The sequence below is a fragment of the Cydia amplana genome, chromosome 3 (assembly GCF_948474715.1).
Source record: "Cydia amplana chromosome 3, ilCydAmpl1.1, whole genome shotgun sequence".
Classification (NCBI taxonomy): Eukaryota; Metazoa; Arthropoda; class Insecta; order Lepidoptera; family Tortricidae; genus Cydia; species Cydia amplana.
The window spans coordinates 17,139,123-17,153,212 of record NC_086071.1 but is presented as its reverse complement, the minus strand read 5'-3'; the positions used below and the strand labels follow the sequence as shown (position 1 = coordinate 17,153,212).

Below are 14,090 nucleotides of genomic sequence, written 5' to 3'. Positions count from 1 at the left end.
CGGACTTAGCCCCCAGCGACTTCTTTTTGCTCCCCAATCTTAAAAAGGATCTGCGTGGAAATAAATTTTCTGACGATGAAGCATTGAAGGCGGCAGTGGAGGAGCATTTTTACACGAAAGATAAAAAATATTTTTACGAGGGATTAAAAAAAATAATTGATCGATCTTTTAAGTGTATGAACATAGGGGGGGAGTATATTGAAAAATAAAAATATCAAACTTTTCGTACTTGTTTGTTTTCATTCTCATACCGAGAATATTTTGAACACCCCTCGTAATTAACGTCAACTAGTGTTTTAGGGCGTGCCACATACAATGTGTCCATGCAACTTTGCAGCTCGCTGTACGTGTACTGAGTGTACATACATGACCTATTTGGTTAGTGGACCTTTTTACACAAAGTGCACAAACGATTAAGTAAACCTGTCACATTCCAAGTTTGAACTGCCTTGTCCAAAGACAATATAATATCTATGAATATAACACTACGTTGCCTGGACAATCTTGACATGGGAGCTTTTTGAGTAATATTTAACAAATCGAATTAATTAAAATCATCAATTCATTAAGCGACAGCTTTGTACTCGTTTTTTTTATTGTATTGTTTTTGTGAGATGGTCGGCAAGAGCGATACTAAGAGCAGCCGAATTTTCCACCAGTCTTATGTGAAATGTTGCAAGTTACAAAACTTGACTCCTCTTAATACCTTGATCCCTTCGGCCAATGGCAAGGTCCTGGACTTTTGCGTGGACAGGATAAAATACCCGGAGTGGCCACCCATATTGAACGCCCTAAGCTGCGATCTAAGTTTACACGCGGTCGCTATACGATGCAGGCAGCAAGTAAAAACTGGTGAGTTTTTATTTTGCTAATTTATTAATTACTTTTTTGTGAGCAATCGTTTCATGGAAGTTATGCACGCAATATCTATTGATAACAGAACAGATTAGGACCCGAGCCCGAAAACATCACCTGAGATATTATCATGCCGCGATCAGAAAGGGATTAGAAATAACAGATTTCCATACACTTACGTCAAAATCAATATGGATTGACAGCTATCTCAATCCCTTTCTAATCGCGATTCAATAATAATTCATACTATAGCAGGGAGACGAAACTGAGCCTTTCGGGCATTCTTGGCTCCGTTCGGCTCAGCATTAGTCTAACGCGATACAGCATTGACAGAATACCCTTAATTTCTTAGTTCTAGAGCAAATAGACTGCCAGCGTCTCGCGAAAACCGTGAACAAGCGAGCAGTGATCCTCACGAAGTTCATGCTGTCCAACCTGGTAGAGGCAGTAGCCCAGCTCTTAGCAGACACCACGCTTCTGCACACCTTGATCCTGGAGGGACTGCCCTTGAGGATACCTTACTTGAACCCGATATCTGAGGTACACCTAAAGCGTCCACATACTCAAAGCTGTTAGGTCTAATAGAGTGTCCACATTCCCACAGCCATAAATGTTTCTGGCTCTAAAATAAGGAACCCACTTACTCCACGTGTCTCAATAAGTATTGTGTCTGTGACATTGAGATATTTGGTTTAAGTACTATTGTACCTATTATTGAAACAATTTGACCTGTAACTTTGGTGTTATTAATAAAGTTTTGTATTTGTATTTGTAAGTATGATTCTCACCGCACGGGCGGAGTCGGAGCGCATTTCAAATTTGTACGGCCGCAAGCCGGTCGGCTCCTCGCGGACGCGGATGGCTCCGGACGGACTCCATCGCTTCTGCCAAACATAATGTATAAGGCACATTGAAAATGCGCTGATGCGTCGGTGGGAAACTGGGAATCGTACGGACGAGAAAATTGATTATTTAGCAAAACTTGCGGTTTTTGGTTTACATACTTATACTAAGACCTGTCCAATGTAAAGGGAACCGTAAAATGTTATATACTAATTTTCCTCGACCGTACAACAATCTCATTATTATATTGAGATATATTTTATCCTGAAGTCTCGCCTCTAGATTCTTCAGAGCAACAACTCTCTGAGCCACTTGGCGTTACCACGCTGCCTGATTGGCGACGCGGGATGCTTGGCAATCTGCAAGGCGGTGCGGTGTCTTCCCAACATCCTGTCCCTCGATTTGTCCGGCTGTGAGCTGACGCCGCTCGGGGCGTCCTACATCGCGGACTTAATCAAGGTAAGTTCTAGACATTGTCTGGTCCCCCACTGCTTCCGTCTCTTGCTGCTCTGGCTCTTGAGATCGTCAGCGTGAGCATATAGTTGGCTAGGCCACTCACGTCCTGACGTCATTTTTAAAGAAACAATTTCAAGTATTTCAACTAAGACTTAATTAGAGCAACCTCATTTATAGTTTCCGCGTTCTTTCAACAAAGTCTTGGTTGACGATAATAGCGGCCAAAAGTTTAACCTAGACCGTTTGGCCATAGTACCAAAAGCTCAACCGCTACAGCGAGAACTGGGTGCACACGCTCCGCTACAGGCTTCCGGAGTTGGACGCGATGGCGGGGCTCCGGCGCATCTCGTTGTGCGGCAACCCGCTCGGCGACGCGGGCGCCTCCGCGCTGCTCTCTGTGCTGGCGGACGACTTGTGGATCAAAGGTATTTGTTTCGTGAGGCCGGCACACTGTGGAACGACGCCAAGACGCCATACTTGTGGTTGGACATAGGAATTATTGGTTTTTCAAAACAAGGCATAGTCCTGAACAGATTCCCAAGATCCTTATTAAATTACATAGATTTTTGTTAGTACAATAAAGAGTAATCGACGAAATACCAAAAATGTCGTGGCACAGTGCGGCAACGTCCGGCATTGGCATTGGCAGTAGGTTAGTGGATGCTGTGTCCGAGACAGCCGTACGGACAGCTCCCACCGAAATCGGTCGATGTCTCGGTTTTGTTGAAAAGTACTGGTACTGTGCTAGGACCCAGCGTTCAGGAGCAATCAGAAAGTATAGTATCTGGTTGAGAACTTGAGACTGCACGGTGCATAGGTACAGTGTAACTCTGTCACATGCTATGGAAAGGTTGCTGTCGTATTCTGGCCTCTGTCACAGTAAATGTTGAACTATGTCCTACAATTCGGTACGCCAGTGGTAGTACTAGTTTGATATTCCGTAGTTCTTAAGTCACTAGCTTTCGCTAACCTCAAATAGGTACCTGAAGTTGTAGATCTGTTTCTTCGCTATCCGCCCACCGATACTAAAGCGTCCAGTAGACCTAAATATCTCCCATTTCAGCCATGGACCTCCAGAATTGTGAGGCGTCAGAGTCGACGGCCACGGCGGCGCTGCTCGCGCTCCAGTCCAACACGACCATGGTGGTGCTGGATCTCCGCCACAACAACATTTGCGGCGATTCGCTGGCGAAAGTGCGCGCTGCACTCAGGAAAAATGAGACTGCAGGAGTTGGGGAACAGGTCAGTCACATTTGTTAAGTAATCACACTGCCAACATCGAATATCATAATTTAATTTTCTGCTTCCCTATCGCTCTTGTATTAGGTATTCTCTGAATTTGTGTCATAAGTCATACTCATTAACCGTCTGTTCAACTAACTTATCTTTCAGTATACGTGGCTGAGCAGTGTCAGCATGTGCTCTGGCGATGGCTTCAGGCTGGTCAAACCAATCGCGTCCAGGTAATTTGCTGAATAGCTTTGCTGCTTTTGAATTTGCTGAATTTGCTGTATAGGTTAGGTACCTACAAATATAAAGGTATAAAAGAATACCAAGTCGCAACTCTTCAACACTCACATTGTCGAATGAAATACATATCGTAGGTATTTTAAAGCGATTTTTTTTCTAGAAATGGAGTAAGCAAAGACCAGATGGGGCTGAACCAGAAGAGCGCGCCGATGAAACATACCAGCAACAAAACTACTATCAACAAGAGGGAAAAGTAGGCAGTTGATATAATCATACGTTTTATGTTATATCTAACGCCGGACTACCGAAATGCCTTTTCGGTCAAGATGTGATACGTTGTAACAAGGGGGAGACGGAGTCACAAACTTTGTGAAGTAACCGAAAATTGATTTATTCACTTTACAGTTTTTTTTTGTAATTCCTAAGATCTGTATTATTCTCACAGAGACTACACGGAGGTACTAGAGCAACAGCTACAGGAGGAGGTGTCGCACCGGCAGCAGCTGGAGGAGCTTAACTCGCAGCTCGTCCAGCAGATGAAACAGTTGCAGCAGCAACAGCTGCGCCGGTGGCGAGACGCGGAATCCTTCGGTACCGACCTTCAATAACAAACTATACCTACCTAATATTCCATGTACTGGGTGATACCTAGAGAGTAGAGCAGCTGCTCCTTGGCGCTCCTCTTGAGGAGGTGTCGCACTGGCAACAGCTGAACAGATGAAACGTTGCAGCAGCGATAGCTCCGCCGATTGCGAGACGCGGAATCCTTCGGTGCTGACACATCATTAAGAAAATAATACAATATTATAGTGGATGATACTGGAAAGTCCCAAGTGTCCTAACCATGAGTGTTATGTTTGTACTGTTTACCTTGTATTCCAAGTGAATTCTCATTGCCCTACCCGCTGCTCTTGTCGCTCCTGTTTCATTAACTGCCGCCAAAAAAACATAAATAGGAAGATTTTAACCGATGACCCAGCTCCGTGTTCTATGTAGGTAGATACTATAGATACCCACACTCCACAGCCCACTGATGAATCTTCCATACAGAAAAGTATTTTAAGGCGAGGCCCAAAGGCGTGTATGCATAAAGGAAGGAATTGAAAGATTTGCGATGTCCTGGTAGGCTTCCGTAGCTCAATTGGTTAAGAGCAACACACGGATTGTGGAGGATGCGGGTTCAAGTCCTGCCGGAAGCGCAACTTTTTCCATTTTTTCCTTTAATATAAAAAAGTATTTTTCTGCTATCTCACTCTTGCGTCAGTCAGTCTCAGTTCTTGATAGATTATGACGCAACGCTGCCATTTTCTTTGATACTCTTTGTTCATTAAACCCCGCAGACTGCTGGAACACCCTCGATGCGTAACCGGTCTTTCGAAATACTTCACTACATTGCCGTAGCGGTGTACCTAATTCAGGTTTTATATTCCGTTGTTCCAGGTTCAGAGCAGTCACTGGAGGCGAGCTCGCGGTCGGGCAGCTCTGGCTCGTCGTGTTCCGTGCCGATCGACCAGAGCACGCTGTCTTACATCCAGCAGGCCTTCCGGGACATTTACGCCTTCATCAAGAACAACCAGTGCGCGGGGTGAGTCCTACTATCTCGGTGATTTACAAGTAAGAAGTTTTTTTGGAACAATTCCTTTAACCCTTTGAACGCCACGCCTAATCGCTTCGATGCGTCGCGTCATCGTGAACCTTGTCGGAATGAAGGTTTATATTTTCTTTGTCTTTGGCGGTCAACTAGGTACCTAATCTAGACACACACAATAGATACAATAATCAGTCCGATTAAACGAAATTTATATCGAATTATACGATCTGGCCTGGAAGCTTCCGCATCGTTGCTGTGTACGAGAAGGAAGTAAGAGCTTCAGAGTCTAATTGTAAGCCTAATAAGCTAACATGTAGAGGCATACTTAGTTATATTACTCATTAAGTAAGTACCTACTTACCTACTAAACCCGCTCTAAAACCATTCGCCCCCAGTAACTGTGAACACGAGCCGAAGGAGCGCATCGCCGAAATCCCGGAATCTGACGAGGAACCAGAGCAGAGGGCCAGCATCATCCCGAAGAAGGCGCACAGCACGCACATGAAGATGCCAGAGCTGGTGAAAGTGGAGAAGATCACCAAGTCGGCGCATCTGCTCGGGCACATACAGCACATACGGGAGACCATGCATATGGTAACAGTTAGTACATGGTGCAGTTAGCCCCTCCACACTCGTGCGCGAAGCCGCGAACGCGAGTGTGGAGTCGATTTCGCAGATCTACTAACTTGACTCCACACTTCGCGATTCACGCACGTAGTCTGGAGGGACTCTACGATCTGGTCTGATCACATCTAAAACTAAATTCAAGAGCAATGAAAATGGTTTAAGGAGTGGATATGAGGGCCTACCGCAAACCGCATTCGACTTGTTGCCTCTCTGTCACGCTTACGTACGAATTTACAAGTGCGACAGAGAGGCAACTTGTCGAAAGTGGTTCGCGGTAGGTTCTCTGTATCTACGTATTAGGTACCCCGGCAATGTACCTACTGTCCTAAGGCGGTCTTCACATTGGATGCGAATCTGCACGCCGCTCCGGTGTGAGCGCGGGACATCGCTATATACGTAAATAGTGCGGTATCGCGCTCACACACCGAAGCGACGTGCGCATCCACATTACTGTGACAATAATCGTGGAAGCTAAACATTAGCGTAAACTTGTTTTAGAAGCCGGAGATGATCGAGAAACAAATGGGTGACACGAACAATAATCACATCGAAGAACAGTATATAGACGAACTGCAAGAAATGAATTCCCCTATCAAGAGTAAAAAAGTAAGTCGCACAGTTCACTCATTTCTATAGTCCACGAGCTAGGTACAGATTTGAGCAATTATTATTTTGAGATTCCTCATAAAGTTGTATCATGTAGCCTCGGTGAATGACAATTGCGGTTCCGTAGGTGGAATCAGAAAAAATATAAGTATCTATTTAGCAAGAGATCTAAGGTCCACCACCTTGCATTTTGGAGACAAAGCAAACCGCTTGGAACAGGTGTTCCTGGGGGTGATCTGAGCTGATTTACCCCGGTTGCCAAGAGGTCCCCCCCAGCAGGTGGGCAGGGGAGGGGGGGCAAAAGTGCCTCCGGCGCGCATCACTCTAAATTTTATATCTGCATACATCTAGCAACTATATCAAGTTTGGTGTCTTTTTCGTATAATTCGAGGATGGAGAATTCATTTCTGTGACTAAACTTTCACTCACCCATACAAAAAAATCGAGAAATTAAAAATTCAAAAAAAATCTTTACACTTTTTTTTTTGAAAATCCTCTACAAAATTAAAACTACGAGGATTTGCTCTACAAAAAAAAATACCTGTCAATAGCCTAGTTATCCTTATATATAGAATAGTAAACTTCTCAATCATTTTTCTTTTATAACTCTGTAAAAAAAAAATTTTATGTCGCGCGGCGTACCTGCATTGTAAGAGCAGTATGCAGCTTTTAGGATTTTTAAGTATGTTTTGATGGTTTCTTATAAGTTATTATGCTTCTTTTTGTAGATTACATTAATATATTACTTCTGGACGTGATATATATGCAAATATATAAATAATAATAATAAGTGGCAGCACAATTCCAACAAGCCCTCGAGCTTGGTTCTCTCCCACCTTCCTTAACAACTGATGTCACCTTCCTGCTCTTCAAGTCCGGTAGTACCACGGAAGCAAAAAACTACAGACCCATCACATGCTTGCCTACACTCTACAAGCTCCTTACATCCATTTTGAGAGCAAAAATCAATGTGCACATTGTCGCAAACAATATTTTGGCTTCCGCTCAAAATGGATGTAGGGTTGGGTCCCGTGGTACTAAAGAGCTCCTCCTCATAGACATGACCATATGCCAACAAATCCGGCGGAACAAGGGGGCCCTCTCAGCCGCTTGGATTGACTATAAGAAGGCCTATGATTCGGTGCCTCATTCATGGCTGGGGAGGGACTTAGAGCTGTATAAAGTTGATGCAGCTTTGAGAGCCTTCCTAAGCGCGTGTATGAGGCAGTGGACCACAGTCCTTCGTCAACCAGGAGGCGGGGATGACCGCTCTGGCCCGCAGGATTTTATAAGGATTGAGCGAGGAATCTTTCAGGGTGATAGTCTGAGTCCCCTGTGGTTCTGCCTAGCTCTGAATCTCCTCATGAACCTCACCCTGCTGAAAGATTTGGGACTAGGTTGCCGGCTTCGGAGAGAGGGTGGTCATTTCTCACCTTTTGTACATGGATGACCTCAAATTATTTGCACAAAATAGCCAAGACTTGTTGGACCTACTGAAAACTACCGAAGTCTTCAGTAGTGCCATCAACATGGAGTTTGGTGTCGATAAATGTGCGGTTATACATGTAGAGCGGGGGAGGGTTGTAAATTCAACAAATTTACAACTCTCTGAGACAATGGCTTTCAGATCTATCTCTGAATCAGAAACCTATAAATACCTTGGTATGTCACAGTTTCTGGGTATTGAGGACGAGGGTATTAGACGGTCGGTGAAGGAGCGCTTTTTCAGTCGGCTCACAAAAGTCCTTAACAGTCTTTTGTCAGGAGGCAACAAAGTGCGTGCCTTCAACGCCTGGGTAATGCCCCTACTCACATACTCCTTTGGCATACTAAGGTGGACTCAGACCGAACTGGACGCCCTAGATCGGAGGGTCCGATCACTGCTCACCATGCATCGCATGCTACACCCACGCTCGTCAGTTATGAGATTGTACATCCCACGGAAGTGTGGAGGCCGAGGCTTCCTAAACGCCAAGGATCTCCACAACCGCCAAGTGTACAATCTCAGGAATTATTTCCTTAACAACGAGTGTGGGATGCATCGTGTTGTGGTGGCAGTAAACAGGAACCTCACGCCGCTCTCCTTGGCAAACGAGAACTGGCGCAAACCTGTGGTACTAAGTACTGCGGATCGCAAGGCGGCATGGGAGAGTAAGGTGCTACACGGGCGGTTCTACAAGGCCCTCACGGGACCCGATGTGGACCTGCTCGGGTCGGTGAACTGGTTACGATTCGGGGACCTCTTCGGAGAAACCGAGGGTTTTGCCTGTGCAATTGCGGACGAAGTAATGATGACGAACAACTATCGGAAATATATCCTGAAGGACGGTACGGTCGACATTTGTGGGGCATGCCGCCGTCCCGGAGAGTCACTCAGGCATATCATTTCCGGTTGTTCTCATCTTGCTAACGGCGAGTACTTGCACAGACATAATCTGTGCAAGCTCGTAGCCAGGATTATTCACCAGCAACTTGCTCTTCTATATGGTCTTGTGGACCGCGAAGTACCGTACTACAAGTATTTACCTGCGCCTGTTGTCGAGAATGGTCGTGCCACGCTCTATTGGGATCGATCTATCATCACTGACAGGACTATTGTAGCCAATAAGCCTGACATTGTGATAATAGATCGATCGCAATGTCGGGCCGTGCTCGTTGACATCACCATCCCCCATGATGAGAATCTCGTGAAGGCCGAGAAGGACAAGTCCAGTAAGTACTTGGCTCACGAGATAACCGCCATGTGTCATTGTCCCGATAGTCGTTTCAGTGAACGGTCTAATAGCGAAGAGTCTCGACCAACATCTTGAAAGACTCTCGCTAGGTGGTTGGATCAAGGGCCAGAAGGCGCCAGATGCAGAAGGCGGTGATCTTGGAAACGGCGCGGATAGTCCGCCAGTTCCTCTCTCTGCGGCCCTGACCACCGGCAGCTTGGGCCTTGCCCCGCTGCTGGCGGCACCCTAGGTTAGGTTTTTTATAATGTGTTTATATGTATTTTTTATTGTTTTGTAAGTGTTTTTATATTTTACTTTTATATTCATATTATAAAAAACCTAACTTAAGATGAAAGATAAATAAAGTGAATAATAATAAAATGCTTTATTGCACACTACAAAAGAAATGTTACAAAAGTATGAACAGGTACAAAAATGTAGGTAACAACAGGCGGACTTATCGCTAAATAGCGATCTCTTCCAGACAACCTTCAGATAGTGAGACGGCGGAAAAGATTCAAGTTAACGGAAGTTAAATAAAGATGTTGGGAACTAATACCAACGGTCCCTGAGCGCGAGCGCCGCTGCACTGCACCGCATTCACCTCCGTTTAGATACCTACACTACACGCAAATTTAGTATAATTTTTATGTATACATAGATAAGTATCTCAAAAGACGTAGAAGATAAAAGGTCACAATAACTAAATAAAAAATTGATCTGTCGTGAAACTATCCAGTAGGTAGACAACTCATTCTGCATAGGATAATCCAATATTCAGTTATATCGTACTTATTGTAAATTCCTTTATTGTTTTAAATATTTACTTTCTGTATCTACTTGCGTTATGCTGAATAATGTTTTGAAGTAAATGCGTGTCTAAACTAAATGCGTGTAGGTATACCTACTTCAGCACGGTCCGCCGTGCGACACAAAACATTTTTTTAAATACAATTATTAGTTAAAAATGGTTGATAAGTTTATTATTCTATATAGTAGAATAACTGGGCTATTCACATGTATTTTTTTTTTAGAGCAGATCCTCATAGTTTTAATTATGTAGGGGATTTTCAAAAAAAAAAGTGTAAAGATTTTTTTTGAATTTTGATATTCTCGATTTTTTTGTATGGGTGAGTGAAAGTTTAGCCACAGAAATGAATTCTCCATCCTCAAATTATACGAAAAAGACACCAAACTTGATATAGTTGCTAGATGTATGCAGATATAAAATTTAGAGTGATGCGCGCCGGAGGCACTTTCCCCCCCCCCCCCCTCCCCTGCCCACCTGCTGGGGGGGACCTCTCGGCAACCGGGCGAAATTAGCTCAGATCACCCCCAGGAACACCTGTTCCAAGCGGTTTGCTTTGTCTCCAAAATGCAAGGTCCCCTTAGAAAACGGGATCTTAGATCTAGTACTAATTATATTTTCGATACTAATATTCATCCGATGAATATTAGCACCGAAAATTCAATATTAGCATTGAAAATATAGGTACGAGTAGGTACTTAATATCGTCGAGTGACAAGTAAAAGTCACTAACTAACACCATTGAAATTATTGGACAATAAACCGTGTTAAAAGTGTAATAAAGTGCATTGTTACTTTAATTTTTTGATAGTACTTAGTGACTTTTGCTTGTCACCCGACGATATCATCACGATAAATTTGTCACCTACTGAATTCTGACCTAATTAATTTCATGTAGGTACATAGTAGTTAAAAAGTACGCAAACTATAAATGAAAAACTTACATTTTGCGGGCCTAATCGGCGCGCGTTATATAAATTATTTATCGGTAAAGCCCCCTCCACACTCGTGCGCGAATCGCAGCGCGAAGACGCGAACGCGAGTGTGGCGTCGATTTCGCAGATTTGCGAACTGCCCTCCACACTCGCGTTCGCGGCTTCGCGCCACGCGCCAATAATTTTATCTATGTATTTTTGTTATCCACAGGGCAGTACGATATCGAGGAATTCGCGAAGCAGCGGCAGCCTAGTGTCAGATTCGTCGGACACTTTAGTGTCATCGCGCCACGGCCGCCGCGCACACAGCCCGTACCGCGCACACACCCCGCGCCGCACACACAGCCCGCGCCGCGCACACACCGCGCAACGTGTACACAGCCCGCGCCGCGCACACACCCCGCAACGTGTACACAGCCCGCGCCGCGCGCGACATACGCCGCGCGACGAGCCCCCCTCTCCGACGCGCGCGCTCAACCCGCGCGAAGCGCTTTACTCCTCCTCAGATGACAGTTCGTAATTTTGTAGTGTTTTTATACATTTAAATTTTGTGAGAATTAAATTATTATTTTGCAAGTTGTGTTTGTTTTGAATTGTGAACAGGGTTACCTACTAATCAGTAAAATCAACACGATTTGTTACTATGAAGTTAGTATGAGAACGCATTTTGTGAAGTCACTATGAATCCGCCTTTATTTATTCTAACCCTTAACGTTGACCTTGCATAATGGATATTAGATATACTCGTATGTGTGGCACGTGTGGTGGTCAAAAATCGTGGATTCAAACCTCGGTTGTGCTTAGGGTTGCAAGATGGTCGGGATTTGGCGGGATTCTCCCGATTTTTAGCATGTGTTCCCGATTCCCAGCTTCAGCGCATGTCGATCTGGAAACCCTAGTTGTGCTGTATATTTGAGCAGAAATCGTTCTTGAGGTTTGAAATTTACCAAACTAGCTGGTCAAGCTGGTCAAGCAAATCTTATCAGTAAAAAAAGGCGCGAAATTCAAATTTTTTACGGGACGATATCCTTTTACGCCTACATTTTTCAAATTTGCCGCCTGTTTCTACTGACACGATGTGCTTGACCAGATTTATTAAGAAAGAAACAATTTAAATTGTAACTATATCATAATTTAATAATCTAAAAAACAATGAAATGATCTACTTAAAATCGGTTATCTTAGCATTGGTTTGCTGCAGCTTGGCAATCATCATCTGCTCCTTGGCGTCCTTCTTGGCGAGCCTCTCCGCCTTCTTCTGTTCTTTTTCCCTCTTGGCTAGCATCTCCTGGAAGCGCTCGTCGCGAGGGTCCAACTTGAAACCGAAATGCCTTCTGACTTCTTCTACTAAGCGCTCTTTCTTGGCCTGTAAAACAAATGTTCTTGTGTGGTGATCATAAACATAAATATGATTAGGTGTGTAACTGTGTGGAAATTTCCTAAAAAAGTATGTATAGTTGGTCAAACCAATTTGTCAGTAAATAAGAACAAAGAAAACTATACTCATCCTTTTCTTTTGGGTGCTAGTACTAGTGTAAGACAAAGATAGTATGATTTTTTCTGTCTATGTTTGAAATAAGACAGTCCCTTGACTTATATGAAATGAACTGTACTAGGAGCTCTGGCTGCTGCATATCCGAACACACCATGAATCTAGTATTTTAACTGGTTCGGGCATGAGGGGTGGGGGGAAATGACCGAACGGGATAGTCTTATGTATGTTTCAGTAGGAGTAGCAGCGAAAGCGCTATTATTGTTTGTCCTTGTCACAGTGCCACATTTTTTTTATTCCCCACCGTAAATTAGTATGGATTATGGTGGGCAACAAATAAATTCGACCAATCATAGCGTCGCATTGCGTATGTTTTGTCCCTCATGGAGGCACGCGTATACCACTTCTATAGGATCCTACCTTCTATGGAACACACACTGTAACGCCTTGACACTTGAGTTTGTTGGCCACTCCAATATATATCTGATGGCAACTATTTCCTGGTTGTTCATTCTGAAGAGACTATATCAATTATTTAAACAAAATTCTGCCATATTCATAACATTTATAACTCACCTTAGCCGCTTCAGCCTCTGCAACTTTCTTAGCCATCTTATTCTTCAAATCCTTCTTCCACTGCACCAGTTTTTCCATCTTGGCTGCTATCTCATTCTCTCTCTGTTCAATTTTCAATCTCTCTTCTCTTCTTTTCTGTGCTGCGGTCTCCATCATCTCTTTTATGGTAAATGGGAACGCGACAGCTTCAAATTCCTGCCTTTCTATTATATCCCTATTTGTAGGCCAACAAATACCTGGAAATTAAAATTATAAAATGAAGTGAAAAAAGTTGTAGATAGTGTCATCAACTCATCACGCTAGTATTCGTCCATGCTTTAGTTTTCGTCCACTGGACGGATTAGCAAATAATATATTTCATTTCTAATTTGCTTCTTGCAAAATATCATTTTTATGTAGATAGATATATTGTTTAGACATTAAGGATTGCAATAAGTCCAAATTTGTGCAGCAATGTAGGTTTGTATGCAAATTTCGTCAAGTGGATGAAATGACCCTACATCTGCTGAGAAAAAACTGATCCCGGCACAAGAGGTTAAGTGTCTCTCTGATTTGACAGATTACAAAATAGTTGCCAAAATATCAGGGACTTACTTGGATTGACGCCACTTGCAATGCCATATTTTCCGTACAGTTTTCGGTTGTACTTAACAGTGAGATGAGTAGAGGTGTAAGGCTTTACGTAAGGCCGCCGGTCGTTCATTATATTGTAATGCGCCTGAGTCAACCGGGACACGTTCCTTTTCTTCTCGATTTCCGCTTCCCGAGCCTGCATTTCATCAGCGTCGTCAATGAGGACTTGCTCATTATGTTCTATAACTTCCGGTGCTGTTGTGGAGAAACGGAATAGGGAACTTATGAAATTAGGCCTGGATAATTTTGTTCTTAAGCACAAATTCATTTTGTAGTTTCAGATATAAATACTATATTTTATACACTAAACTAAACAATAATATCCCTTAGATTTAAGGTTAATTTGCTGCCATTCATTAGCGAGTGTCAAACATATCCATAGACTAAGGTTTATTTTGAATCTATAAAGCCGCTCATTCATTACTTGTCATTAGACGCATGCCACACAACCCCCTTTTTTATTGAGATGACTTCCCCTTAACTA

General features: G+C 43.5%; 2 protein-coding genes across 2 annotated transcripts; one reads left to right on the top strand and one right to left on the bottom strand.

The window, feature by feature from the left end:
* Positions 1–504: 504 nt before the first annotated feature.
* Positions 505–11,425, top strand: LOC134662613 (protein Cep78 homolog). The gene is made up of 12 exons (XM_063518886.1): positions 505–852; positions 1,208–1,395; positions 1,981–2,157; positions 2,408–2,579; positions 3,218–3,396; positions 3,547–3,617; positions 3,785–3,877; positions 4,070–4,215; positions 5,065–5,209; positions 5,611–5,815; positions 6,341–6,448; positions 11,117–11,425. The coding sequence occupies exons 1-12, from the start codon at positions 615–617 to the stop codon at positions 11,423–11,425; spliced, it is 2,031 nt and encodes a 676-aa protein (XP_063374956.1). The 5' UTR covers positions 505–614.
* Positions 11,426–12,015: 590 nt separating this feature from the next.
* Positions 12,016–13,939, bottom strand: LOC134662814 (large ribosomal subunit protein mL64). The gene is made up of 3 exons (XM_063519122.1): positions 13,568–13,939; positions 12,974–13,209; positions 12,016–12,271 (listed from the first exon to the last, which is right to left on the bottom strand). The coding sequence occupies exons 1-3, from the start codon at positions 13,872–13,874 to the stop codon at positions 12,068–12,070; spliced, it is 747 nt and encodes a 248-aa protein (XP_063375192.1). The 5' UTR covers positions 13,875–13,939; the 3' UTR covers positions 12,016–12,067.
* Between the last annotated feature and the right edge of the window lie 151 nt (positions 13,940–14,090).